General features: G+C 41.3%; 2 protein-coding genes across 3 annotated transcripts in view; one reads left to right on the top strand and one right to left on the bottom strand.

Moving 5' to 3' along the window:
* Positions 1-5,029, top strand: part of prg4b (proteoglycan 4b) — a 10,133-nt gene extending 5,104 nt beyond the window's left edge. For both annotated transcript variants that reach the window (XM_049587491.1, XM_049587490.1), the window contains 6 exons: positions 194-280; positions 1,081-1,217; positions 1,421-1,577; positions 1,753-1,866; positions 2,284-2,412; positions 3,236-5,029. In XM_049587491.1, the coding sequence (XP_049443448.1) occupies positions 194-280; positions 1,081-1,217; positions 1,421-1,577; positions 1,753-1,866; positions 2,284-2,412; positions 3,236-3,345 (734 nt within the window). In that variant the 3' untranslated portion in view covers positions 3,346-5,029. The remainder of the gene's footprint in view (positions 1-193; positions 281-1,080; positions 1,218-1,420; positions 1,578-1,752; positions 1,867-2,283; positions 2,413-3,235) is intronic.
* On the bottom strand, positions 3,467-26,930 carry tprb (translocated promoter region b, nuclear basket protein). Its single transcript, XM_049587489.1, has 51 exons — positions 26,773-26,930; positions 26,286-26,390; positions 26,110-26,183; positions 25,447-25,543; positions 25,236-25,339; positions 24,923-25,087; positions 24,575-24,667; positions 24,327-24,407; positions 23,964-24,051; positions 23,077-23,217; positions 22,817-22,920; positions 22,276-22,473; positions 21,836-21,943; positions 21,510-21,736; positions 21,154-21,317; positions 20,839-20,981; positions 19,982-20,130; positions 19,709-19,871; positions 19,408-19,542; positions 19,182-19,322; positions 18,797-18,965; positions 18,027-18,193; positions 17,347-17,499; positions 17,096-17,212; positions 16,446-16,649; positions 16,020-16,207; positions 15,647-15,794; positions 15,209-15,346; positions 14,888-15,019; positions 14,595-14,725; positions 14,252-14,462; positions 13,934-14,080; positions 13,007-13,205; positions 12,685-12,878; positions 12,242-12,315; positions 11,840-12,033; positions 11,354-11,644; positions 10,874-11,028; positions 10,686-10,766; positions 10,186-10,371; positions 9,938-10,093; positions 8,130-8,223; positions 7,252-7,406; positions 7,033-7,101; positions 6,814-6,905; positions 6,294-6,403; positions 6,052-6,150; positions 5,689-5,845; positions 5,268-5,389; positions 5,066-5,161; positions 3,467-3,672 (listed from the first exon to the last, which is right to left on the bottom strand). The coding sequence occupies exons 1-51, from the start codon at positions 26,921-26,923 to the stop codon at positions 3,623-3,625; spliced, it is 7,110 nt and encodes a 2,369-aa protein (XP_049443446.1). The 5' UTR covers positions 26,924-26,930; the 3' UTR covers positions 3,467-3,622.

Genomic DNA, 26,930 nt, shown 5'->3' with positions numbered 1-26,930 from the left:
ATCAAACGCGCCTTTGAAATTGGAAATAAAGCTCAGATACTTTAAAGAATGGAAAAAAAGTCCTTATAGCTCCTGGAGCACAACATTACATTTGACAGCCAGTAACTCAGTGTTTGATTGCATGGCTTCTCTGTCTTACTGCCTGTTCATCCAAACAGATGGTTTTTCTTACAAACTGTGTCATTTTTCCCAGACGACAGCAACGATACAAATCTGTGTAGTGGGCGGCCGGTCAGTGGAGTCACTACGCTGGGGAACGGCACAATGGTGGTTTTCAGAGGTGAGTGCCAGCCAGGCAGCCAGTCATCATTAGAGACAAGAATTGTATCATATGTTAAACCACATATCAGTTCATTATTAATATATGAGAGAGCAGTGGTGGGAAATACTTGGTTTTTTAATGTTGCTTTATGTACATCTACTACACTACATAACTTTTTTTTAGTTCACTACATTTATCTGACAAGCATGGTTACTAACTCCATTACAGAGTGATTTACATTTAAACAGCCTGAAGAGAAATATCATCAGATATTTCTCTTCTTTTATGTCCCATTAATCATGCCACAGTCTGTCAGATTGATCTCACGATCCTTTCTGAGGGCCCGGCCCCGGGGCTGGGAACCTCTGGAGTATATAAAGGACATATAAAGAAGCTAAAACTAGCTTCAGCTCAAGCAGTTACAACAATAAAATGCTATGCAGACACTGATGTATCTGCATTAGCAATCTAATAAGGTCAAAGGCAATTTTTCTGCATAATAAGTACTTTTACTTTTGATACTTTTAGTACATTTTGCTCAGTATCTGTATGTTTACAATTTTTAATGCAGGACTTTTACTTGTAGTGGGGTATTTTTACATTGTTCTATTAGTTCTTTAACTAAAGAACAGGATCTAAATACTTCTTCCACCACTGCAACAGTACAATGAGTACAGAGCTGAAAACAGAAATGATTGATCGAAAAGATGTTATGTCTCTTTTATATTGCGGTAAACTTTGAAATTGCTCTGATTGTTATTCTTGATGTTGTGTGTAGGTGAACCACACTTATGTGGCAATGTTATTTTATTTTTCAGGGCACTACTTCTGGATTCTGGACAGAAACATGGTGCCTGGTCCGGCTCGTGGCATCACCCAGATGTGGGGTGTCCCCTCTCCAATCGACACTGTGTTTACCCGCTGCAACTGCCAAGGCAAAACATACATCTTCAGGGTAAATTTTCTCGTCTGATCCAAAACCCATAAGCGTATTCTGCAAATTTGATTTCGAAGGATGTCATGGATAAAACCTTTGCACTGTATCAAGATGCATTTTGCTGCTAAAAACTCAATCTCAGATTTCCTCTTGGTCACTTGTCCACTTCTGTGAAGTGCTGCACATGTCTGAGGTGTAATGTTTGGATGTTGTCTTTGCAGGGATCCCAGTACTGGAGGTTTGAAAATGACGTGTTGGACCCTAACTATCCAAAGGTCATTGAAACTGGGTTTGATGGGCTTCGGGGCCACATTACAGCTGCTCTGTCTGTGCCTCAGTACCAGACAAGGAGGGAGTCAGTTTACTTCTTCAAGAGAGGTGATGAAATGATGCTGCAGAGTCAAACTACTTCATACCTTTTCGTTTCTTTAATTGCTGTCCTGTTTTTTTTTTCTTCATTCAGTGAAAAACATAGAGTATATTAAATATTGTGTATATCATACTAATGTTCTGAATGAATACATTCTGAAATTAACTCTACTGATTCTTTCAGGGGGGGCTGTCCAGAAATATTCATACCAGTTTGGCACCAGTCCATCATGTAGCAGTGGCAGGAGAGTCCAGAACGCCGTTTACACAGCCCGCAAACGAATGGTTCGACAAGCAGGTAATCCAAGGATTTAAAGTTCTTACAGGACACAAATATATTGTAGTTGCATTATGTTAATCCATCCCAACTATGACGTAGATCTAGTTTGATCACCCTTTTCCCCCTAATTTGTGTCGTCCATGATGAGTGCACTGGGCGTTTCCTGGGCATTTTAAGAGATTCACTTAAACATGTTTTGGGTTACACCACATGTAGTTTTCTGGAAAAGTGAGTCATGCTTTTGTGGAGGTAAGAGGGTCAGCGAGGTCCATCTTGTAAATAACTTGCTAGTGGAAATAAGTTGCCTGTGTTCCATTTCTGGGAACGCAACTGTTGAAGGGCTGTGATATTTAATGCGTTAAAACATTGCAGCTGAGGAATACAAGAACTATATAATCAATTCACTCATATTACTCTGATCTCTGTTGTTTCTAGTGTCTCTTCTAGGGCCAACCATCAACATCAGGACATCTTGGAGAGGTTTCCCTTCCACCATTACAGCTGCTGTGTCCGTCCCCAACAAGAGGGAACCAGAGGGATACAAATACTATGTCTTCTCAAGATGTAAGTCGACACGTAACAGTCGTCATTTCTCTCCTTTGAACAGATGTAGGCAGTGGATTGTTTTATTTTCAGATATTTTCTGTAAAATCAATTAGTGCTAAGGATATTTGTTGGAAACAAAATATAGTTTAGGCGCTGTGTTCTGCACATCAAGGCACAAATTTAGTCATTAGATCATCAGTTAAAGAAGAAAGAAACTCCCGGCATTATTTTGGATTTGCTCCCCACACACCCTGATGACTGACATAACATTGAAGAGGTCTTTCAAGTAGTAATTGTGGATCTTTTTCTTCACAGTAACTACATTTAATTGGTCATCTTCAAAGGAAAACATCATTCACATGTCTGTCTGCACTAAGACTTTTGTTAGCCTCATTCACATCATGTCTGACATGCCTAACGAGGACCATGTGTATCTGGGTGTGTGTCAGGGTGGGGTGGGGAATTTGGCAGATGTAAAGGCCATTGAGGGTGTTGCCCATTCACCTAAAGCTCATATGGAGTAACCACAGTTAAGAGTTTCCATTTTAATGATGATAACGATCGTCTGAAGAATACGGTCACTCCTGTGTAAATAATTTTACGGTTTAGTCATCATGAGAGCTTTAACCGTCTAGTCGTTTATGTAATTCAAGAAAACACTCCAGCTCCTCAAATTCATGTCTTGCTGTAGCCAAAGCTGTCCAAGTTAATCTCTTTAAATCTGTTTATGCCAAATTCATGTTCACCAAAATGGAAACTGGCACGTACATGGATAAAAAGTACATCATGAATACTATGCATAAATTAAAATACTTAATGAACCACTCTGTTTCTTCTGCAGCCAAATCCTACAATGTGAGGATGGATGGTGAACGTCCCGTCATTCCTGCTCCGACAGCCAACGCGTCACCTCAGAGCAACAACTTCTTCAAATGCCCCAACAAAGTCTGATGAAAGTTGTGTCTCATAAACAACGTATTTTTCGTATAGTTTTTAAGTTTATTACATTCTTCATAAAAACACACCGCTTCAGCATGGACTGATTACAAAAAGGTACTTTACAAGTACAATTAAAAAAAAGCCAAACTAAAATAAAAACAACAGGCTTCAGAACAAGTGAACATTAACAAGGCTGAATGCAGAAATTTAACTTGCTGATTGGAAAATGTGTAATGTGTTTCTGGCGGGACTGACAAGATCTCCGGTTGCTGCTGTCCAGTTTAGTGCTTCATCGGGCGAATCTTCTCCCATGCACACCCCGAGAAGGAAATCCCTGACCTGTTGAGACATTAAATATTTGTTCAAACAAAGCCTGGTATACTGGTGTAAAAATTATGTACAGTGGCTGTATAAAATGTGTCTGACATGTTTAAGACTGTAATAACGTTTCCTCTGTTATTCTCATCGACATTAAACTGGATTACAATACACCCACATGTATTTACTGCCATGACTGGTTATTAAATGAAACAAATGCTTTGCCGGGATTTGTGTGCACATCATGACTGTTCGGCAGTGATTGTGAGCATATATACATGCTGTATGTAGCTGCCAAAAAACATGATGCACTGCAATTAATGTGCATTATGAGTAATAGAATAAAGAGACATTAAAACCAGTATATGTTGATTTAGTGAGGTTTTTCAGGCATGCAACAACTTGCAAAAAATGTATCATTTAAGAACAAGAAAATCATATTTCATTATTCAAAACTGTTTTTATAACAAGTGGGAAACATCTACATACAGATGGAACTCTTTTAGGTCTGATTTACAATAAATATAGCTGTAACCTTTCAGAACTATGTGTGGAAGCCTGATGTTTATTGGAATCACACATTGCAAAACGCTCAAGAAGAGTCCCTGACTGGACTGGAACTATGGACGTTGTGGTTTGTGGTCAGCGCCCTGATCCCCTGTGCCTCCTGAGCATCCCACATTCTGCTAATTTCAATATGAAAATAGAAACACTGTGTAAAACACTGCATTAAATAAGACTAGTGTTATACGACAAGCTGATCAACACTTCTTGACACCAAAGTATGGAGAGCATCTTCGACCGCACAGTTGTTCTGTTTTTTCCCGTTAAAGAGGGGTTTTTCGGGAGTTTTTCCTTGTCCACTGTGAGGGTCCAAGGACAGAGGGATGTTGTGTGCTGCAAAGCCCTCAGAGGCAAACTGTGATTTGTGATATTGGGCTTTATAATAAAAACTGAATTGAAATTGAAACTGTGGTGGTTGCGCTCTTAAAGAAACCTAAGTGTGCTGAACGCATTATTTTATCAGGAAGAAACAGGACATTACTCTGTGGGAGCAGCTTTTTTCTCTGTTGTTGATGTTTTTCTTTTTATTTTGTTTCCTTTTTTATTGCCTATGATCAATCATGATTCTCTTCTAATCCACTGGTTTGGGCATCATTTTGTTCAACTACTCCTGATGTCAGTCACAATAACTTGTCATGAGCAAATGTTTGTAATCCATTTATGTGGCGTAGGAGAGATTTTAATGCTTTTTATAAATGTTTTATTATTCCGCTCAGCTCTAGCATCTTGAAAACGCGGCATGGACTAAATGAGCACAAAGCCACCGTAGGCTTGGAACAGTTACCCGCTCATGATGATACAATATTAGCTCCATTACCACCCAATTTGTGTGTGCGCATTCATTTGTTACCTCCTCTCTTCATGCGGCCGCCGCGGTGTTCTGGCCAGCGTTGCAGCTGTCTGCTGGGTCCAGGTCTAGAGGGTTTAGGTGGAGCACTGCTTGTGTCTGAAAACAACAACACAGCAATCAGAAGTTAGCACTAATTAAGATACAAAGGAGATAAACTGTCAATCACAGCAGGGATATGCACAGTCATGTGGCTGCACTGTACCTGCAGAGCTGGAGGAAGGCTCTTGGCTGGTGGAGGGGAGGCTGGCCTTGTCAGACTGTTGGCTGGGCTCCTCCATATCTCCCTGTGAAACCACTGGATCGACTGACACTTCTGCACTGGGCCTGTGATAAACAGACCGACACATAACATGCATGTGATTAGATCAAATTCTAGTCATTAAGTCTTACAATCACAACATACACTTAATGATACACCTGTCAATTTGTACAGTCAGCAGAGTTTTATATTTGATTCAGCTATTTATGTTTACAGTGGAGAGGGACACAGATTTTCAGTGAATAAAGAAGGGGTTACATTTCATAACAGCCTTGAAGCCAGGGAAGGCTTGCTGACTGCCAGACATCTGAATTTCAACAGCAGCCAAGAAAAGAGACACACAGCAGAGAGGAGTGAACCCCACCTATCAGTGTCTGGCTCCAGGAAGACGTCGTCTCTGTCCTCCCCTGTTCCAGCTCCTCCTGGTACAACCAGGCCTGGTGTGGACGTGCTCACCATGGGAACCGACTGGGAGGCATGCTCAGTGGTGTCAGACTGAGCCACCTCAGAGAAGATTGTTACTGGGAGAGAGGAACGTAAAAACAAAATACACTCACTGATTTTGTTGTAGGATAAGATAGCAATCCCACATCTGACAAATCTGACAACTTCCACCAAGGTTACTGACTATTTTCAGGGACTGTAAACTGTGTTGAGTATGTTGATGAAAAAGGTGCATCTGCAAATAAACAGAACAGATCCCATTATATCAGACAAAGACAGATACCTGGTGCTGAAACTTGTGATGGTGTGGTGGGAACACTGCGTCCACCAGACTCCTCTTCATGGGTTGCAAGGAACAATGGGCTTTCATACATCCCAAGACCTGAAGACGAGAGACACAAAAAAAACCAACTTTCAAAATATATGAAAAATCACAAAACCTGTCTGTTGCAGTTAGCTAGTAAAATGGTAAATGCTGTTTTTACATAAACTGCAAACTCTGCCTGACATGTGGTGGTGGAGTACCTCCTTGTGAAGCGAGCTGTCCCAGGTCAGAGTGCGAGGAGGAGCTGGTCTGTGGCATGTCCTCGGGCAGACCAAAGCGGAAGCGAGGCACACCGGCCACTTGGGGAGAACTAATAAACAACAAATGAACAAAAAAAGTCATGCAGTGCCATAAGACAGCAGAGTGATAGCAGTTCACGGTGTTTAAGGCCCTTTCCCCCCTACTTTTTTCCTGTTTATATAAAAATATCTAAACCTTCAGTCAAGCCTCAGGCTCTGTAAAATTCAAAAGGTATATTTCCAGGAACATGAGAGATATGTATGACTTTTTTAAGTAATCTAAAGGATACAAAAGTCTGAGATACGCCCCAAAATATCAATTAAAATACAGTAAAATAAAAACATTAAAAGCAATCCATAAGTATTAAGTAAAATCATGTTATCATACTATATTAACAGTGATTTTGTCACTACAAAAATATTTCAAAAGTTTCCTGGGCACTCTGATTTCCTTGTCTGTGTCCACGTGTGTCAGACTTACTGGATGGCCTGGTCAAAACCATCGGAGCGGTGTGGTACCACCAGGGTGGGAGTGCTGGGAACCATCCTGTCATCATCATCAAAGAAGTGCTGCTGCAGAGGGACAGATACCAGAAACGTGTTGAATACAAACACACACACACACGTGTAAAAGTTTCACACAAACATTGGTATGAATAATGTCATGACGGTAAATTGTCTGATGTTATAGAAGACTTACAGAACTGCTTGGCACTCCAGGAGTGAGCTGAGGGACTCTGCCCACGGACTGACGACGAACAGGGATACGCTGAGAAGTTTTACAAAAGTAATTAGCAGAGATTAAGATCTATACACAGAGATAACATTAAATTATTACTGTAATAATGCGAAAAGCAAATCTGGAAGAAAAAGGAATGGATGTATTTGTGCCGTAAAATGAATCTGCTAAGGTTTATACCTGAACTTGAGCAGGTGGTCCCAGTTCTGATGATGGGGTGATGTTTAGGCGAGGGGGCAGCTGATGTGTTGGTCTCCGTGGCGACTGGGGCATCCGCGTACCAGAGCTTGTGATAGGCTGTTCTGTAGAGAAGGCCTCCATTGTACTGCCCTCGACTGAAACAACAGCAGAATTGCTCAAATAAACAGAAGTCATTTTTATTTGAAATAAATACAATTAATCAATGGGTGGATTAACACACTAAATTATTTATAGGCTCTAAATTTCAGACTTTGACAATTTTTAAACCAATCAAATCATGTTTAAGGTCAAAAACAGTCATTTGAAAACTCACACTCACACAGAAACTATCAAAAATGAGAGAAAGTCAAAATGACTTGAGAGGAATGTGCACGTTCAACAAAAAAAACATAAAAAAAAACAACCCATATTTGTCCTGTTTTTCTGAATGAGTGAGATCATAATCTCAGGGGGAAGTTGTCATGCCAAAAATTTATTTTCATTTTTCTAAATTCAAGAGCAGAATACTGGAGAATTTTGGAGTGGAATGAAATCAGTATTGGACGTTTTCTCACCATGGGCCCCTGACTGGAAGTTCTACATTGCAGACACCTGGTGATATGGAGCCAAATAATAACTTGAATCATTCGATTCATTCTTACAGTAAAGCAACCTTTATGTGCCCTTTTGGAAATGACAGTTTCTTTTGGCTAACACGGACCACTCTTCCCTTCAGACAGACAACAACATATTACATCTTTCTCAGTCATCGTCAGGAGTCAGATAACTAATTGAATGGCGAGACAGTTTGTGAGAGCATGTGGAGAGTCTAAGGCGGATCTACGTATGTGCATTTGACAGGGTTTCCTGGATCTTACAGCTGGGTGTCTGGGAATCTGCTGGTCTCTGGGTGGAGTCAGACGCCCCCAAACTCTCCTCAGTCTCTGTTCCTGGGTCTGTTACATCAGCTCCCTGAGAAAGGAAAGAACAAAAGGGAATAAGAAGAATAGATGGTTGAAAGGGTGAAGGAAAACCACTGAGAGAATTTTAAAAAGTCAAATGGGGGCAAATAAAAAAAGTCAAGTGAGGAAAAGAGGAAATGTAAAGATGAGCAGAGAAGAAAAACAGGGGTTGGGTAGAATTGGAGGAAGCGGGTTATGGGATAGTTCCCACACACTGTAGATGCCAAGATATACTGGCAGAGCACCACACACAGATTATGACTCATTTTCTCCCTATATGGAACAAAGATGCCATTCAGACAAAACGAAAATTCTGAGTAAAGACACTCACAGACTTCCATATGTATTAGTTTACGAGGTTGGGGACAATTTAAAACTGGACAAAGCCATTAATTCTATCTTAATGCTTTGACTGTTTGATTACATTTCACGTCATATTAAAGCCTTATTATACTCAACACTCAAGGTGCGCTGGAGTTTTTTGTTTACACATTTTAGGGACTTATCTGTCATGCTGCCTATTAAAAAAAAACTTTTTAAGCCAGCAGACAAACCCAGTGCTGGGAATCATTAGCTGTAACCCATAAGATAAATATTTCATTTGTATTTAGAATACTATCCTAACTTCTTTGTCTATATTCAAAAAGATGAGTTAAAAAAAAAAAGAAGAAAACTATTTTATCATGAAGCCAACATCGACGCAAAAAGAAAAAAGGGCCATCAACATGATTACCATAATGAAACATTACGTGTCGTTGAAAAAGAAAACATACTGCTGTCAAGGCCTGATGAAGGCGTCATGCTATGAATCAGCACATTTGTCCGCCCATTGACTGTAAATAAAACTCACCCAAAACATCAACACATTAGGTGACTCTGCTGTTTGTGACCTCTGAGGTGCTGTGACAGGGCCACAATGTGTTTCTTAGATCTGAATTTAGGGTTTAAGTTTGACTGTAAGAGGAGCTCAATAATTTCAGTATTATGTGTCAGCATAATTTAATGTGTTAATTACATTTTTTTACAGTTTTATAGATATGTTTCATTAAAAAAAGCTTCATTTTATTATTCAGTAATCACCTCTGATTTGTATTGTTGATTTTTGCTTCAACCCAAGTTTATAGGTATTCAGGGTAAAGTCATAAATTAACACTTGGAAAAACAAAATTGGTTTTCTGCTGAGGTCGCCACTAAATGTTTTACAATGACACCAACTGTTTATATTTCAATTGCTTGGTAATAAACATATTGTTACAACTGGTGTGGCCCTTTTTCTTCTAACAACTGCTTTCCAAAATAATGAATTATTATGTAATGTCTAAAACATATGCAGGACAGTAGTTTACAGACACCCCACTTTAAACAACTGTCACACATGCGGATTACAAGCAAAAGAACGCAACTCTCTCTTTGCCGACACTGACTCAACCCACTGAACATGTGCAACCAAGACTAGAGTAAAAAGGTAAACATCTTAAGTCAACACTTGCGCAGCTTTCACGCAGACAGAACGTTACGGCATAGGGGCAAAATGCGACAAGTGACAGTGAAATGAGACTGTGTGGAAAAACTGAGTGTGTGAGCTGGAAAAGGTTCAAAAATCTCTGACTGAAAGTGTGAGAAGGGTTAACATGGTGTACGGGATGTGAGAGCTGTGTGGGCGACGTTATATGAAAGGTCAGAGTTGTAACTTTGAGTACACTATGTTTCACGGGCAATCGAACCTCCGTGTCATCTCCCTCGTAAGCCTCGTTGCCGTCTCCGCTCCCCTCGTTACTGTCCTCTCCTTCTTCCCCCATCTCTCCATCATCCTCCTCCTCATCCTCTTCATCGTCCTCCTCCTCTTCTTCCTCTTCCTCTTCTTCCTCCTCATCGTAGTCCTGCATTGAGCAGTGTTCAAATCATTAGTGGAAGGAGACCAAGACAAATTCTGCTACTGGAGTCTGATGGCACTTCAGATATTACTCCCTACCTGCTCTTCCTCTTCATCCTCCTCTTCCTGCTCCTCCTCACTTTCTGTGTCTGTTACTATGACGATAACTTCCTGCTGCAGCTGGTCAGTGGTGTCACTTTGGGTCAAGTTAACCTCTTGGTCCATCATGGCAGACTGGGAGGCTGCACCCTCATCTCCTTCCTCCAGTGCTGGGAACTCCTCTGTCTGCAGGGCGCAGCAGTGAACAACATGTATTCTACCCATTTACACTCTGTTTGACAAACTAATATCTTCCATAAAAAGGTGATATATGTGGTGCCATCAAGTAATTATCACATTACTTCTGCTTTAACTACTCCTGCCTGTTACAATGTATTTACTGGCATCAGGTAGGATTTCATGGTGAGCCTTTAGATATAAGCTTTGGCAATGGCAGGACATGTAAAACACTTGCAACATATTTATCCTCTCTGAAATGCAAAAGAGAAAACTTTTTGAACTTTGGAATTTATTAATATCTATATTTTCTGATGGCCTACCTGGCTTGCTTCTGCACCATCTTGACTGTCTGTTGGCACGACCCCTTCAGCCTCAGCACTGTCTTCCACCAACATCTCCTCCTGAGGACCACACACAATACATACATGATGTAACCGTAGCAGCTTTCAGGTGATTAAAAAATGAAAATGCTGATTAAGATTTCTGTGTAACCCCCACCCCTCTTCACCTCTGGACCCACTCTTTGGATGATGCGCAGCTTCTTGGTAATTGGTGCCCTGGAGGTATCATCCTGGGTGGACTCTGTGTCAGTGACCACGGAGGTGCTCTCCTCCTCCTCACGAGGCCTCTTAGACATGGAGGAGGTTCCTGGAGTTGCTGAAACTAGAGATAAGGCATGAAGATATTTCAGACTTCTCCCTGGTTTGGATAAAATGATACTTTTAAAACCACACCATGTCTAATAGTAGCTTAATGAAAACAATCTTTTCAAAGATAATATTCTTCTCTCCAACGTTTGCAAAACAGGAGCCTGAGGGTTTAACCTAATAAGTTCATTTTAATATGCAAATATAATGTGTCCATGCCTCTTTAAAATGTACATCTCCTATACTAATATCTTCCCAAATACAGCACTATTATAAATGTGTATTGCTATTCCATATAAACCCTACAATCATTTCCATTTTAAAATAGTTTGGTGTCTCACCTGTCCCAAACACAGAGGAGGTGGAGGACGTTGAAGGCCATTCCACCTGCGAACTAGGTGTTGCCTCAATGACCACAGGTGTTGGCTCCTGATTGGTTGGCTCTGCATGGGTCATGCTCTGCTGCTGAGTTGGTTGGACGAATGCTGTGGCCTGCGTCTGAGTCTGCTGCACAGTCAACATGGGGCTTGCTAAAGTGGTCTGGACATTGGGGCTGGCGGAGCGCACCGAGCCACTGGCACTGCCGTACACAGTCACGTGCTCCACTGGTGGGCCTTCAGTAGACTGCATGGCTGTAGAGGAGTTTAAGTTAGTAGGAACAGATTCGGCTTTTTGTTTAGCCTGTAGCTGCATAGTTAGACTTTACACACATTTGTAAAGTCCTTTGTCACGTCATTACCTTTACTAGAATAACTTCTGAGGCAATACTGCTTTGTCTGGTTTCCTCTATTGGAAGCTTATGCCTTAAGTTTTGCAACTGGACTTACCTTCCTGGGTCTCCACCTGTGTGGTGGGCATGACAGTGGCCGTGGGTGTTGGGGTGGGTACAGTGGCTGGGGTAATCATGGGCCTGATGCTTGCTCTTGGAGTGGGTTTGTTCCCTGGATTGACAGGCTGCTTGCTGGCTGTAGCCACAGGTGTTGGCTTAATGTTGGCAGTTGGAGGCTCAGATGTGCTGGCACTGACAGAGACAAAGATCAGGGCATGAATAATGACTCTAATAATGTACTTTTAATATAGGAAAGACTTGAATGAGTCAGAGCAAGTGTACTAAAGAGCATCCCAAAACAGTGGGAAAAAGTACGATGTGTTCAGTTCTATATACTCATGTTGCACCACAGTGGAAACTTATATTAAGGATGAACAGTTCTAGCTGTTGTGTTTCATACCTGCCCCTGTCTGCAGCTGGGGTCGTCTTCAGACTGATCTGTCTCTGTTCTGTGCTCCTCTGCTGCTCCTGGGTCTGAAAATCAGGACAGGAAGACACAAGTCATGATGAGAACAAACAAGATGCTTAAAGTCATGACTTTGTGGTGGCTTAACTGTTGTTTGGTTGGTGCAATGTCAGAAAATGGTTGAAAATGTTGATCAATGTTAACAGGAGCCAAGAACAACATCCTTAAAATTTCTTGTTTTGTCCACAATCCAAAGATATAATCAGTTCAATGTCACAGATGAGTAAAGACACCAGAAAAAAAAACATATTTAAGAGGCTGGAATCAGTTTTCTTAAAAAAAAAAAAAAAATACTTGAACCAGTTTATCAATTATCAGATTAGCTGGCGATTATTCCAATACAAAAAAACTGAATGTCTGGCTTGTGAAAATTTCACCTTGCTGGGACCTGCCTCAGGTGGTTCGTCCCTCTGCTCTTGTCTCTCCTGTTGGCCTCGCAGGTCTCTCAGTTCTCGCTCCTGTCTACTCAGGCGGCCCTCGTATTGAGACTTGAGAGCGCTCACTCGCACCTCCAGCTCTTCGCGCTGTTGCTTTAGCTCCTCATTTTCCCTCTGCAGCTGCTCCTTGGCGCCTAAATATAAATCATTTTTGTCTCAGATTCAAACAACAAATAACACAATAAAGACAAATAGAGGAGAAATCTATAAAATAAGGAATTTTTCATAGGTCCATTGGTTGTAATGAGAAAAATCCTCTCACTATTGAGCTGGCTGATCTTCTGCTTTGCAAAAACAATGGCCTTTTTGGTCTTCTCCTCCTTTTCAGACATCTGCTGTCTTAGTGTCTCTTCCTGGGTAACTTTGTCCTGCAGCTCCTGCCTCAGCCGGGTCAGCTCTGTCTGCAGCCTGGAGGACTGTTCCTGGGCATTACGCCCTTCAGTCTCCCGCTCTGTAACCACCTGTCGCAGACCAAGAAGACATGATGCTAATGATTGTATGTATGTGATAAAGACAAGCATATTTGTGTGTGTGTGTGTGTGTGTGTGTGTGTGTGGTGGTGGAGGTGGTGGTGGTGGGGGGGAGACAACTGCATATATACTGCATTTTTCAAGTGATGTAAACAGTAAACTACTCAAGCTATGTGATCTTGTGAACTGATAATGGTGTACAAAAAGAATGACCTCCCCTTCTGTTAGAGGCTGTATGCATGTTTTTTGCGCCCTCAAATTCCTCGAGATAAACCAAGTTCAACTTTTGGAACGCAGCAGTGCGCATCGCATGTCATGTGACAAGGAACAACCAATCACAGCCAACAGATATCTTTCCCTTCTTCCGTCAATGTCAGTCTGTGGTAAATATGGAAAAGTTGATCACTTTTGTGCAGGGCTGCCAGAGCTTTTCATCTGTCTCATGGACGACACGCTCAGGATTTCAGATAAATAGGCTATGATACAGTGCTTGTTTAGGCTGCTTAGCAACCACAGACACAACCTGCCACCATGCTCTTGAAAGCTGGCTTAAAAAAGGTACAAAAGTAGCGCCCAGCGGCCAACCCTACGCTTTCCAGGCAGTTATAGACGTTGCATGTGTACGGGCCCTTAGAAGGCTAAGAAGAACATTAGTCTAACTATTAACATGACTGTTCAGTCAAAAGGTTTTAACTGAAACTTGTGATTTGCGGTTTAACCTTGCTGATGTTCTCCAGCTGTCCTTCCAGCTCTCTGTTCTTGGTTTCGGCCTGGTTCAGAGAATCTCTGAGGCTCTGCAGCTCCTGAACTGAGGCTTGACGAGCCTCCTCTTCTTGGGATGGGCCTGCTGCAGCCTTAGCTACCAACTAGGAAAAATGCAGTATAAAAGATTAATTATGCTCAAAACACCACAACAGGGATGGCTTTTAGGCAACTGCTGAGAATGGATTAAAACAAACAACACAACTATGTTCTTTTTGATTCAAGCTGTAGAGTAAAGATGAGAGCAGTGAGAATAACAGCTGCTGAGCTCTCACCTTGTCATGTTCAACTTTGAGTTCATCATACTGAGTCTTGTAGCGGCGTCCAATCTTCTTGACCTGGGTGATAGTTCGCAACTTTTCCTGGAGTTCCTGGTTCTTGGTCTCTACGTCCCTCTTTAGTGCATTCCTCTCATCAGTTATCTTACTCATACTATCACGCAAGTTCTGTATCTGGCCTTGCAGAGATGTCGTCAGATTATTGGTCCTATCGAGAGAAATTGAGAGATTGTGAAAATTAATGCTACAGTGCCAGAAAATAAAGTACTGATTGAATGAGAGAAGATGAACACTCTGTATCCTCATCAACTCAATAGTTACATCATTTAAAATTCCTAACCTGGAAACCTCAGCTTTAAGCCTGTTGCTCTCTTCACTGAGCTGCTGAATTCGTTTGAGATGTGCCTCCTTCTCAGAGTGCAGGCGCTTGTACTCTTCTGGATCGGAATCTTTTTGCTGGCTCACCAAATGCTAACAGAACATGAGAAAGTTGTGCGTCAGTGGTGTGAAATGATAAAACATTGGGAATAAAATGAAGATCACAAGACAGTCTATTTTTCTAATGACAGACGCATTTCTCTCCCCCTTACAAGAGGCATGAATTTTGTTTTTCTTTGTAGTCTTTTCACCGACCTGGGTCCGAGCTTTCCAACGCTTTATCTCCTCTTCCAGTATCTTCTTCTCCGCTTGCAGCATACCGCTCTTCTCACTCAGCTCAGAGTTGGCCTGTTGCAGTGGCAAGATGTCTGACTCCAGCTTTTGAATCTGAAAGGCACATAAAATGACCTGAAACTATTCTAGATTTTGAGGTTTATTCAGGATTACTTTTCAAAAATATGACAGCTTGCAACACCAGGATAATGGAGTGAGTTTTGAAGTGAATTTCATGAGTATATCATGTACACACCAAATTCACCACCACCACTACATTTTTCTATAACATGCAAACAATACCTTGGCTTTGGTTTGCTGCAGTTCTTGCTCAACCGTGTCCTTCTCCTCTCTCAACATCTTGTTGGTCTCCATCAGAATGCTCATCGTTTCAGTCTTCTTCATCAGCTCATCATGCTGAGCCAGGGTCTTCGCTGTCACCTGAGCAGAATTAGCATTGGGCTTTTAGTCACATGTGGTATCTCTACGTTTGAGCCCTAGTGGCCACGTTAGACACATGCCTCGTGTATTTCATTAAGTAAAGAGTTCTCACTTTAACCTTCTTAGAGGTACGCGAGCTAATAGATGATTTCTTTACACACAGATTACGAAAAACGTTCAAGAAAAGAGATTCTTAATCTTCCAATTAACAATCAACTCAACTGACTGGCAAAGCAAACCTACACATAAGATTTTTTAGTGGTCAGGAGTAAAAAAAGATCAGTGAGTATATAAACACACCTGCATTCTCTCCTTTGCAGCACTCAAACTGTCCTGTGCCTCCTTCAGCTCTCGTTCCAGGTGCTCCACCCTCAGACGGTAACGTAAACTGTCCCCTTGGGCAACTTCAAAACGAGATTCTGCAATCTCCTTCTCCCGACGCACAAACCTTTGATGGAGAAGAAACGAGGATTTCAAAAATGTTGAGCAACATGGCAGGACAAGAACAGTAACTAGTATAACTAGTCAAAACAGTGTGGAGTTGTATAGATTGAGACATCTGGACTCCTTGTTGAATTCTTTTCTTGACATTTTTTCCAATATACTAACAGATTTTATTTATAAAACTCAAGTACAATGACAGATGATGTAATGTGAGATAAACATTCATTACCTAAGAATCTCAAGGACCTGGTCTTGAGACTTGCCCTCCTCAGTTAGGGAGATGTTCATGGGGCTCTCACTGGCAGCATGCTGCAACTTTTCAGCCATCTTGCTGCTCATTGTCTGGATCTGCTCATGCAGGAGGGTGTTCTGCCTCTGCAACTCCTCGTAGCGGCTCTCCATCTTCGACACCCCCTCCTAAAATAAAGGCAATATATTAAGATTGAAAGCATAAACATAAGTGGTCAAAATAACCACAACAACTTAAAATATGAAATCAGATAGGTTTGAAATAAATGAAATTTTAATTTCAATTCTTGGGTTCAGAACGTTAAATTTTCATTGAGGACTGATGCTGATGTTCCTGTGGTTTCGCAAACTCCACGTCGTCGTATCTTATCTTGTCTTGTCATCACCTGTGCATCTACCAAATCACCTTGAGGATCTTTTCCTGCTCCCCCCAGGACACCCTGGCCTCCAGCAGCTCAGCGCTGACCCTCTGGGCTCTCTCATCCAGCTGGTGTCTGAGCTCGACGGCCTGCAGGACCTGAGCCTTAGCAGCCTGCAGGGCCTCCACGTCTGCCGCATGAAGCATCATCTCCCGTTCATACTTATCTTGTGCTTCAGCTGCCAACTTAGCCTAGGAAACAGGATAAAAGATTTGACATAATTATTGCACATTTAAGTGGTGATATTAAATCATGTCTGGTTGGCAGTTTTCCTAAATGTCAAAGAAAAATGGAAATAGAAAGTGAGAGAAATGAAAATTAGAAATGCATTAGAAATGGAAAGAGAGAGAAGTACGCAGAAAAGGGAGACTCAGATTTTTTATAGTTTGACAGAATATAACAGGATGCAATGGATCTCTGCTCCTGATAAAATATGCTTTGTTTTCAAATGTGTAACTGATATAGAAGGATACTTTATGAAATCCATTTTATTTTGGGTAATTCGTGGACATAAGGAAATGTGGTGGCTGATTTTACATTGACAGGTGATTGTTAGCCTTAATTGGAACATTCCCCAATAAATAAGAACTGATATTAGTCATATTCTTCTACATTGAATATTGTAATGCCTGCTTACCTGCTCCTGGCTGTCTTGTAGAGCTTGTTGCTGTTGGGCTTCAGCTACTGCCACTTGTTGCAGCGCTGCTTGGTGATCTGCCTGGGCACTGCTGAGATTTCTCCTTAGAGTGTTCAACTAACAGACACACATCAAAAATAAAAAGTTTTCTTTACTTGTATAATGACAGTTATACCTGAACACCAAAGCAGTGCTCAGAAGCCCAAATGTGGTGAGGAAAAATGTGCTCAATAATGTGGGATTTACTATACCTGTTCCTCCAGAGAGACCAGGGCTCTCCTCTTCTGCTCCTCTACATTCTGTTTCTCTTTCTCTGCTTCCAGAAGCTTCTCCTCCAGCCGGCGTTGCTGGTTCTCAGCTTCCTTCATACGAACTTCAATGGATGAGCGAGCCTGCTCCGTTACCTGGTCATTAGTTAATTCAAAAGTTAAACAATTAAACAATCAAAGATACAAATATGTGTATTTAGGAAAATCAGGATTTTGGCCAAGACAAAATGTCATATGTTTTGTGGTGTAGAAAAGAAAATCAAGCAGGGCTATTTTAACAAATAGCCATGCGATTTGCTAAATTAAGAGGCATGCTGAATACTTTTGTCTGGCTCAGCATGACCTAATGGCAGGCACATTAATAGGAAAATGAAATTATGCCATAGTAAGTAATGACAATGAAGCACTCACTTTATTGGAAATCTAGCATTTCAAAACATTGCTTTTCTAGTTCTCACAGTGTGCAGGAATTAATTACAGTCTTTATATTTTGGTCGGATCATTACCTAGGGTGTATAATTGTAATAAAGGTTGATGTGCTTCCCACATAATTGCTCACACAAGTTTTTATAGTTCTTTTTTATCATCAACATTTTTGTGGTTGTGGTCAGTGGTTTTAGGAGAGGTGGAGCATGGACAGGAAATATGGGTTTGTTCTGCACCTGTTTCTCCTTGTCCAGGGACTCCTCCAGGCTCTGAGCCATGGCTCTGTACTGCTCCATGGTGGAGGTGGCTGCCCTCAGACTCTCTGCCAGCTCCTCTGCCCGGGTTTCAGCCAGCCGCAGGCGACCTTGTAGGTCCTCTCTGTCTTGATCTGAACTTGGCAGGCCTGAAAGCAGAAAGAGTCAGTGGCGGAAGAGAATACAGTAGGATTAGCATGTGCTTTTAAGAAGGGAGGATGGACTGTGGGCTGATTACATTGTTAGGAGTCTGTGCTTCAAACCCACAAACATCTGAAAGAATGTGGCTCAGACATGCCATAATGTCTTAATGTCTCTTTTTGTTTTTTTTCTGGATCTCATCTCATAAACTGTACAGCATGAGCAAGTGAGACCGCAGCATGTTAACATCTACTTTTTTGCTGAAAAAGTAGGTCAGGTGTAAAATTGGGTCAGCCGCCTGTAAAAATCAACAGAACATGTAAAATTTGGGCAATTTACTTGTCACGTTATGTCTCTTATTAACTTCTCACAACTGCAGGCATGTCAATGATTACTGTAGTGTACTTAATTACATAGACAGTGACTTCACGAGAAAATTATTTGACTTTAATTACGTTAACCTGAAATTGTTTTGCTTAAATTTTTGTGGTCATGGGATTTGATGACAACCAGTGAAGATGCTATACATTTAAATGTGTACTTGTATAGATTCATCTGTGTACTGTGCTTCTTCTGCCTGTATGAACATGCGTTTGTCTGTTTGCGCTAACCTCTTATAATAGGTGTGGTGGGGGAGCTCAGGGTGTGACGTGCTTCGCTGCTGCCTGACTGCAGCCTGAGGGTGTTGAGCTCCAACTCCGCAGAATTCAGCAGCTCCTTGGTCTTCTGGTGTAATGTTACCTGCAGCTCCAACTGCCTCTTTGCCTCCACCAACTGGATCTGAGCATGAGAAATGAGTGACAGCAAAACGTAAGCAAACTACTGAATTGTGTTTAAGATTAAAGTGGGTGTTAAGTTTTTCTGTAAACATAGTAAGCAGTACTGATTTATCAGTATACCATAACACCTCTGAACCTGATTTAGGTAGAGATAGTTTAAGTGGTATAATGGTGTATACCAGCATAAAACAGATGGACTATTCAATTTTATGCTTACTTCCTGGTTTCTGCTGAGCAGGTGGCGCTGCTCCACTTCCTGCTCCAGCCTCTTCTGTAGCTGGGAGATCTCTCGTTCCTGCTTCTCCAACTGGCCGTTTAGACGCTGACGTGTATCAGTCTCTGAACGCTCAAGAGTGGCCTAGAAGAGCACAGCAGTTATAATTTTGAACTGTTTTTATGTGTTTGTGTGTGAAACAAGGAGTGATTTAATACTTATAGATGACCTGAATGGTCTGGAGGTTGGTCAGCAGCAGGTTCTGGCTCTGTTGTTGGCTCAGGATTGACTCTTTCTCCTGATTAAGCTTGGACTCCGCCAGCTTCAGCATGTCTCTTTCCTCACGCAGGCTTTCAGCACGGCCCTAAGAGACAGACAGAGATAAGTCTAGATTACTCCTTAAGCAGTCCCAAATTCAAATCAAGCACCACTGCAATTCCCCACATTATGATGATAAAATGCTTAAGGAAAAAAACTTGGGTGCAAACATCACCATAAAAAAGATAAAGATTACTGGAACGAGGACAAACCTCAGCCATATTGAGTTTCTCTTTGGCAGCTCTCACGTCCTCATTCAAAGTGTGGATGGTTTGCTCATGCTTCTGTGTGGCAGCTGACATCATCTGTCCTTTCTCTCTGAGGGATGCAATCTCTTTTCTGTAGCGCTCAACGTTGTCCTGCAGCATCTCATACCTGATATTGTTGAGACAGATATCCTTTTTAGTGGCAGGCGACGAACTCTCCTATGTATTCTTTAAATACATTGAGTGTTGAGAAACCAGAAGAAGGGTTTTCAAACTGACCTCTTGGAGGCAAACTCAAGCTGGGTGGATATCTTGCCATTCTGGGAGTGGAGGTCAGAGAGCTGCTCCTGGAGCTTCTCATTTTGCTCCGTCAGTGCCTTTTCACTCTCCATATGCTCCTTTTTATAGGTGGAGAACACCTCCTGCAACTGCAGATCCAACCACACATTTTCATTTTGTGTCAAAAGAGTACATTTAATGTTGTCTGAGAAATGTCATTTTCATGTAGGGCAAGGAACAACACGTGATACATCAACCTTGGACCCATTCACATGAGATTACTGTCAAAGGTTAATCACTGGTCGTCAGTAAAACCTATGTCTGCAAATATAGTTCCATACACTTCACTGCTGAATTTCATTTTCCGATGACTTTTCAATAAAATAAGAACCAAATAAACGTAAATCCTCTTCAGTTCATTTTCTTTCTTGTTTGCCCACTTGGCACTGTTGTACTTTTTTCATTCTCTAGCATCATTAGCAAAAAAGGTCATCATCTTTGTGGCACATAGTCAAAATAATGCAGATACAATACAGACACACTGCCATCTAGTGGCACACATGGGAAACAAGTGAGGCAAACTCATACGTGCAGTGGGCGACAATTTCCATAAATACTAATTTGCAGATAGCGTAACCTTGCTACGTTTAGCAGTGAGCAGAAATCTGAATATCCGAAGCCATGGTAGTGCTTTACAGTAAATTAACCTGCTAACAAAAATCATGCCTGTAACTGAAAGTAAGTCATCACCATGCAACATACACAGGGCACTGCTTGACATGCACTACAGGGTGTACAGATGACTGCAATGCTGAGATTAATACACTTAAACAAACCTTATATGGAAGTTTGCTCACCTGTCGCAAAGCTGCCTTGGCCTCCAAAGCTTCAGTGGACTCTGTTGCCATGGAGACGAGTGCAGTGGGTGTTCCTGCGGTGGGAATGGCTGCAGGTGAGCGTCGCGGGGTGGAGGTCAGGGAAAACTCTTCTGGTGGTGTACCTTGACGTTTAGCCAAATAGGAAAAAAACACCACAACACTGACAGAAAGACTGAACAGAAAGTGAGCTATATCTAATTGCTTGGTGTCATAATGGAAGCTGTTGAATGTGCATGTACTAGATACAATGTCTTGCATCAAGAATATGTAACTTGGACTTATCTTGTCTCTTACCTTGCTGAGGGAAGCTGACTCCGGTTGCCTGAGCCAGTAGCACACGGTACATGTCCCTCTGCCTCACGATGGACTCAGTCATCTTAAGCTGTTGGCTACGTTGCTCCTTCAGGGACTCCAGCTCAGTCTGGGCTTTCTCCAAACTCTGCTCCAGTTCACCACGCCTGTAACAGATCATTTTCTATTAGCCTAACTCACAGTTTGACATCTTTGGTTACTTAAATTAATGGGTTCATAAAATGAAGGTGGAGGTGGCAGTCCTGTTCTTTAGCATTCTCTTCGAAAATTTTATTACTGCAAGAAAAAAACAACAACAAGGATGAAACAAAAAGAAATCGACACGCATTCTAACGTACTTATTGCCAGTGGCCTCAAGCTCCTCTTTCTCCTGGGCGTCACTGAGCTCCCTAAGGGCCACCAGAAGACGCTGGTTTTGCTTCTGCAGCTCCTCTACACCGCGGAAGGTCACCAAGTGTTGGCTGATCACCTCTGATGTGCTGCTGACGTCGGCCGAGCTCAGCTCCTCCTCATGAATCACGTGGTTTCCACGAGCCTCTTCCAGCTCAATCAGCAGTACACGCACCTGGCAAGAAAGACCAACGATGGCATAGAAAATAAGAATCTGGAGTATTCTGATAACCAGGATTATCCTTTAAACTGAAAGAAGAGAGTTAGAACTCACCTGCTGAGCCATGTCTCCTAGCTGCAGTTCACACCTCTGGTTGTCCCTTTCCAGTACAGAGGAGCGCTTGTTAGCTTCATCAGCCTCTTTCTGCAGACGGTGAACCTCCTGAAGTAAACACACCAACATGTTGGAGAAAAAAAAAATTTGTTGATGAAATGCAGAAAGTGTTATGTAGTGCACTCTTTAATAACCAGTCTCAAAAAAGCAAATTCTTGGCCTTACCTTAACCATTTTCCTTCACCAAGAAGTATATTTGTTTACTTACATATTTATTATGCATATCTATTTTTTGTGCAAACCATAAAACTTGCTTTCACACATGTCATGGCCACCACAACAAAGAAATAATAAAATGTAATCTCATGGAAAATCCCATTCCACTGGACATATACTGTACACAACTAGTCTGCATTAGATGGACAGACAGATATACCCACCTTAACAGCCTGCTCCAGCTTGGCAGAGAGACTGGCCACTGACTTCTGCATGCGTTCATGCTCATCTCTTTGCCGTTTGAGGATGGGGGCTTTGGCTTCCACTTCCTGCACAATGTCATCCAGGTACTTATTGACCCTCTTGTTCTCCAATCGCTCCAACTGCAGCTGCTCCTGGCTCTCCACATATGCTGTATAAAGCTAAACATACAGATAATATCTCGTATCAAAATAGGATAGTCCAAAAGGGAAACACAAGCGGTGCAGACAATTGTACTGAAAGTTCAATACTGTTTACTGAGCAATAAACACAAGCAAGTCAATAACAACCGAAGTGAAAATGCTAAAAACAGTCCCGTAATGGTGCACTCTAAATACATTTGTCGCCTTAATATGGTCTAATAAATTGCATTACATCAAATAACATTGGAAATCCGTTGTGGCAGTCCACTAATTTCACAAGCCAGTCCATCAGACCTATTTCCAAAGTCAGCTAAAATTTCATAATAAAATAATTTAGATGTTGAAATTTAGTTGAACATACCTCTGTTAGCTTCATGCCAGGCTTTATCTTGGATACAGCCGCTGCTGTTGGAGACATTGTTGTCATTTGCTCTTCTGTGATCACAGATGTCGTACCAATAGGGCCTGGATATTAAAAAAAATAGAAAACAGATCACAGGTCATAGTTGTTAATTAAAAGAAAATCCCTAAAAAGGCTTGCTGTTGACATGTTTCAAAAACATCCAAAATGTAAACCAGTGCAGTTGTGACAAACACAGTATCAGAATCAACCAAACAGACCTCTAAGTTTAGAACTTGATAGCAGCTCATTGGCATTGTCAAGTTCTTTCTCAAGACCCTGGATCCTCTCCTTTAGCTCAGCAACACTCTTATCTGTGGCACCATTCATCTCCTGCAACTTCTCTTCCAAGGCCTTGTTGGCTGTGGTGGAGAAAGTAAACAGAGCAAACGTCAGGGAATACCAACAACTAGGGCTGTCCCCTGAAAGTCAGAGATTCGATTCATCTGTTTGAGACCCCTTAGTCTGCTGAGATTGCTTCAAGTCAAGCAGTCTTTTTTCACAGTGTGCTGTGCAGTATATTTCTGGGGATGCTTTGGTCCCCAGATTTTTCTGCAGAGCGAGAGCTCTTGACTTTCACAGTACTCTCTGATACAGTCAGCTGTGGACAAGACATAGTGGTAAAGAGGGGGAAAGATTCTGCACCGTAAGGCTCCGAAATATTTTTTCTCTCTTCTGTTTATAAGTGGTGAATTTACAGCTCACAGCAACTCAGCACAACACAGCCTGTCTTTTGTTTCACATCTAGTGTCATAAAAAATGGTGTTGTACATTTCCAATCCATCCTTAGCACAGTTAGCTTGTGTACTATATTAAGGGAATGCCGCTGTCATACTGAACATCCTGCTGAGCCCATTCAAACTTTAAAACTTTATATGGAAAAAAAACAAACAAAAAAAGTATTGTTGAATATTTGTACAGAACAGCCAAATCTGATTTGAATGACATAATTCTAAGTCAGGTACAACTCTCCCAACAACAGCTACCTTAATTAGCAGTTAAACCACTACGCTCAACAGACAAGCATATTCAGACTCTCTTTCTTGGAACAAGTCAAGGATTAAATACTAGGAATGGTAGTTGTGATTATTCTGCTATAGCCCCGCACCTTCTCCTGCATCCTTGAGCAGCTTATGTAGCTCCTCAACTGCGCGGGTCAGCTCTTCACTTTTTGCCTCAGAATCTGCTGCCGCTCCCTGTCACCACAACAACAGTATTAGAGTTTGCAAAATAATGGCAAAGGAACAAATACACAGTGAATCATTTCAGTCATGGTAACAATAAATCCTGCTGATAAAGCCACAGAATTACTTAGCAATTACTTTGTCTCCACAACTATTTTTAAAAATCTCATTCAAACAATGTGAGTAGTGATACTCCATGGATGAAAAGAGGAATAAATCACTGTGAGTGAATGCAATGCAGTACAAAGCAATGCATTGCATCAGCTTGCTATCATACACATACGTACCTTATACAGATTGGAAAGCTTAATGTTTGCATTCAGCTCATTTCTGAACTTTTCCTCCATGGTGACTTGTTGTTCCTTGGCCTAGAATGAATAAAGATTCAGTCACACACTTCAATGGTTAAATGTCACATTAAATGCTGCCATGCGGATTAGTTTGTTGAAGAATATCCAGTGCATAACAAAAATGGATAATTCTTTGTGTAAAAAAAAAGACTTGGGGCAGACTGTTAGAAATGCCAAACACATACTTCTTTTAGTTTGCTGATCACATCCTCGTTCTGTTTCTGATGTTGTTCATTTGAAGTCTTCAAAGCGGCCACTTGGTCTTGGAGTCTGTTCAACTGAAAGTCACAAGCAAAAAATGATGAAGTAATGACCACGGGAGATTATGGTAATCATTCATAACTAAAGACGTGCTTAAATTAACTCAATACACAGAGAAACTGCTGGCAGCCAAGGTCAAGCAGAGCATGGGCAGTAAGTGACTGTTTACTGTCATGCTATCATTGTATTTGTTGCTACTGCCCTCATGACTTTTTTCTCCATGTCATTCAGCCTTAAAAAAACAGTTGTGTAAATGTCAAGAAGAGACATACCTCGTCTTCCTTGTTCTCTAGGTTGCACTTAAGTTCCAGGATCTCGTTTCCCTTCTGTCGGGACAGGGACAGCAGTTCCTCGCTCTTAGCCTTCAATTCTTCATTCAGCCAAGATGTTTGGCTATGCAGCAGCTCCTTCTCTTGCTCCATACGCTTCTCCTTGTACTATAACAACAAACCACCACAAATGCATTAAGTTACTTGTTTGTAAAGGTAAAACACAGAATTTACTCTTTACAAATTAGCCTCCTCTACAGACAAATTTGATGTTAAGTTATCATTTAACCTCGGCAAAAATAACAACATAACGCACTTTAATATTGACTTCAGCCGATTCAAGTTCATCCAACTTCATCTGCAGGGCCATCTTAGAAGTGTTGACTTCCACCAACTTATCATTGAGCTGCCGTAAGTCATCTAGTGAAACAAGAGAAATAATATTAGTGCGACCTCAAGTGACAGTATGTAGAAAAAGAAATGAAAAGTTTTGACAAATGTCTCCAGACGAATTAATCTGTCCATGCCATTTAAATGCTCCACTTCCAGGGACCTCCTCTGCAGTGTTCGCACAAGTTCTCGCTTTTCTGCCTCCAGTTCCTCTTTGGCTTTTGACAGCAAAGACTAAACAACAACAACGACAACAACATTGTTTTTATTACATGTGGAATTTTCAGGACATAAATATATCAGTTAACTAGCTCAACTAACTATTCAGTTAAATAACTTGGTCCATTTTCAAATTCATTAGAATTGCATATATTTGTTTATTTAACATTTTTCAAAACATGTAAGCCAATGGGCGCGTCAAAGAAAAACACAAAAACCAAATGCACATCTTGTAACCCACTGACATGTAACAATGCTTTCACTTTTCTGATGAGCTGATGATACAAGGTTTCTGGACACTTTAGGTTAAGCATTGTGATGACAAAAGCTTGTTAAAATCAATGTGTTAACTCAGTTTTTGTTAAAACCAGAAAAATACAGTAACCACATGCAGGAAACTGGCCAGTCTAACATCTGGAATACACAGAAAAGCTGTACTAAAATTAACAGATAAATTGACTGAGTCAGGTGAAGACATCAAACATTACAGCACTACTTCTGACAGGTGAGCTGCCAATAAATTTGACAGAGAGACTAAAACAATCATTTGATTATTCATATATCTGATTTGGTTGCCTTACCTGCTCTGATGACAGCCTCCCTTGAGCGGATTCATATTCCCTGTTCTTGTCACGCACACTTTTAAGTTCCTCCTCTACAGGGAGATTTGGGAAAGGCGATATCATGAAGTAATACAACCCAGAGATGCTTAGTCAAGCTAAATCAGTATACAATATTGCAATACGTTCACTCTTACCTTGCTTGGTAAACTCCTCTTTGAGTTTAAGATGATCTTGGGTCTGGGACAAAAATTCTTCCTGACACTGAGCAAGTTGTTTCACTTTTTCAAAGAAATGTTGCTCTGTAAGAAAGAAAGTCAGCAAAAACTCAACCATAAAACTTAAAACTGGTTAACTGAGTGGAGATAATACCGTTATTTCACCGTACAATGTCATCTTGTCAACGCTAGGTTAGCTCAGTAGGTTAGCTCCGGCTAGCTTTAGCCTGAAATCGTGGTTGCTGATAACCTCCAGTGTTACCCAGAGAAAGCGTTATTCCACAACCCCACAGCCGTTGCTTGACATTTAAAACAATGAACAAAGTGGGGTTAATATGTGTGAACGTTCAAAGCAAAACTAGTAACTTTAACTTTGTTCAGTTAACCGGCATGAATGCACGATGAGCAAAGCAAAACACTTTAGCGACGCTAACGTTAGCGAATGTAATACGAGGCAATATCTTACCGTTGTCTACCCGAAATTGCTCCTGTTGTGCTTTCAAAGAATCGATTTCATATTGCTGATCCGATAAAATCTTCTCGAGTTTGTGCTGAATTGTTTTGGGGAGTTTAGAAATCTCGGAGCTGTCCAGCTCCTGCAGCAGCAGTGCCGCCATTTTTCCG

The sequence above is a fragment of the Epinephelus fuscoguttatus genome, linkage group LG10 (genome assembly GCF_011397635.1).
Source record: "Epinephelus fuscoguttatus linkage group LG10, E.fuscoguttatus.final_Chr_v1".
Classification (NCBI taxonomy): domain Eukaryota; kingdom Metazoa; phylum Chordata; class Actinopteri; order Perciformes; family Serranidae; genus Epinephelus; species Epinephelus fuscoguttatus.
The sequence above is the reverse complement of the archived record's forward strand: the minus strand, read 5'-3'. Positions and strand labels throughout refer to the sequence as shown.